At 36.4% G+C, this 1,072-nt stretch overlaps 1 protein-coding gene across 1 annotated transcript in view; it reads left to right on the top strand.

Moving 5' to 3' along the window:
* The window catches only part of LOC21400314 (tRNA-specific adenosine deaminase 1), a 5,088-nt gene continuing 4,016 nt past the window's right edge, over window positions 1-1,072 (top strand). Inside the window, exons 1-2 of the mRNA XM_024171928.1 lie at window positions 1-198; window positions 290-410. Coding sequence (XP_024027696.1) covers window positions 21-198; window positions 290-410 — 299 coding nt within the window. The 5' untranslated portion in view covers window positions 1-20. The remainder of the gene's footprint in view (window positions 199-289; window positions 411-1,072) is intronic.

Here is a 1,072-nt window from a genome sequence, read left to right as displayed (position 1 = left end):
CTCCCTCTAAACTCCGAACCATGGACTGCTTCACTGAAACGATCCCACCTTCTTCTCCGTCACTGTCAGAAATCCAATGGGGAAACCAGGTTTCGGACACGGTTTTCTCTCTCTACAACTCGCTTCCCAAGAAAGGGAAGCCTCAGGGTCGCGAAGTCACCGTCTTGGCCGCATTTCTCCTTTCCTCTCCTCGTCGAGGTTCTTTTTCCCTCAAATTCTCTTAGCATTCTACTTTCCCACTCTTTCTCGGGAAACTAATTCACTGACTTTTTCACTCCTCTTAATGCAGATTTGGATGTTGTTGCTATTGGAACCGGGACGAAATGCATCGGCCGATCGCAATTGAGCCCCTACGGCGATGTCGTCAACGACTCGCACGCCGAAATCGTCGCGCGAAGATCTTTGTTGAGGTTTCCTGCTTTCTTTGCTGTATTTGAATTCTTTTCGTGTTTGATTATACTCGTAGCTTCGTATATCCTCTTAATGCAGATTTGGATGTTGTTGCTATTGGAACCGGGACGAAATGCATCGGCCGATCGCAATTGAGCCCCTACGGCGATGTCGTCAACGACTCGCACGCCGAAATCGTCGCGCGAAGATCTTTGTTGAGGTTTCCTGCTTTCTTTGCTGTATTTGAATTCTTTTCGTGTTTGATTATACTCGTAGCTTCGTATACAAATGTGGATTGTGGTATCTCTATTATATCAAAATTTGAGTTTAATACTTTTTTTTTATTTTTTATTTTTTATTTTATGTTGATATCTCGAGTTTTTTCAAAATAATTTTTTTACGTCAGAGCCATTTTTTTGACGAAAAAATAAAATTATCCTTATTCATCTATTGACTAAAATTTTAAAAATTGTTATACACATAATTCTTTTTTAAAAATTCATCCCTTTAAAAAATTTTTTTTCTTTAAAATTTTAGTCAATAGATGAATTTTTATAATAAAAATATTTTTATTTTTTTATGTCTTAAAAAATGATTTTAAAAAAAAATCAAGGTGCCGTCATAAAATTTTGAAAAATAAAGGTATTAAACTTATTTCAATATAACAAAATGAAATTTTCCC

Source organism: Morus notabilis, unplaced genomic scaffold (genome assembly GCF_000414095.1).
Source record: "Morus notabilis unplaced genomic scaffold, ASM41409v2 Scaffold902, whole genome shotgun sequence".
NCBI lineage: Eukaryota > Viridiplantae > Streptophyta > Magnoliopsida > Rosales > Moraceae > Morus > Morus notabilis.
Note: the sequence above shows the minus strand (reverse complement) of the source record. Positions and strands in the feature narration are given on the sequence as shown.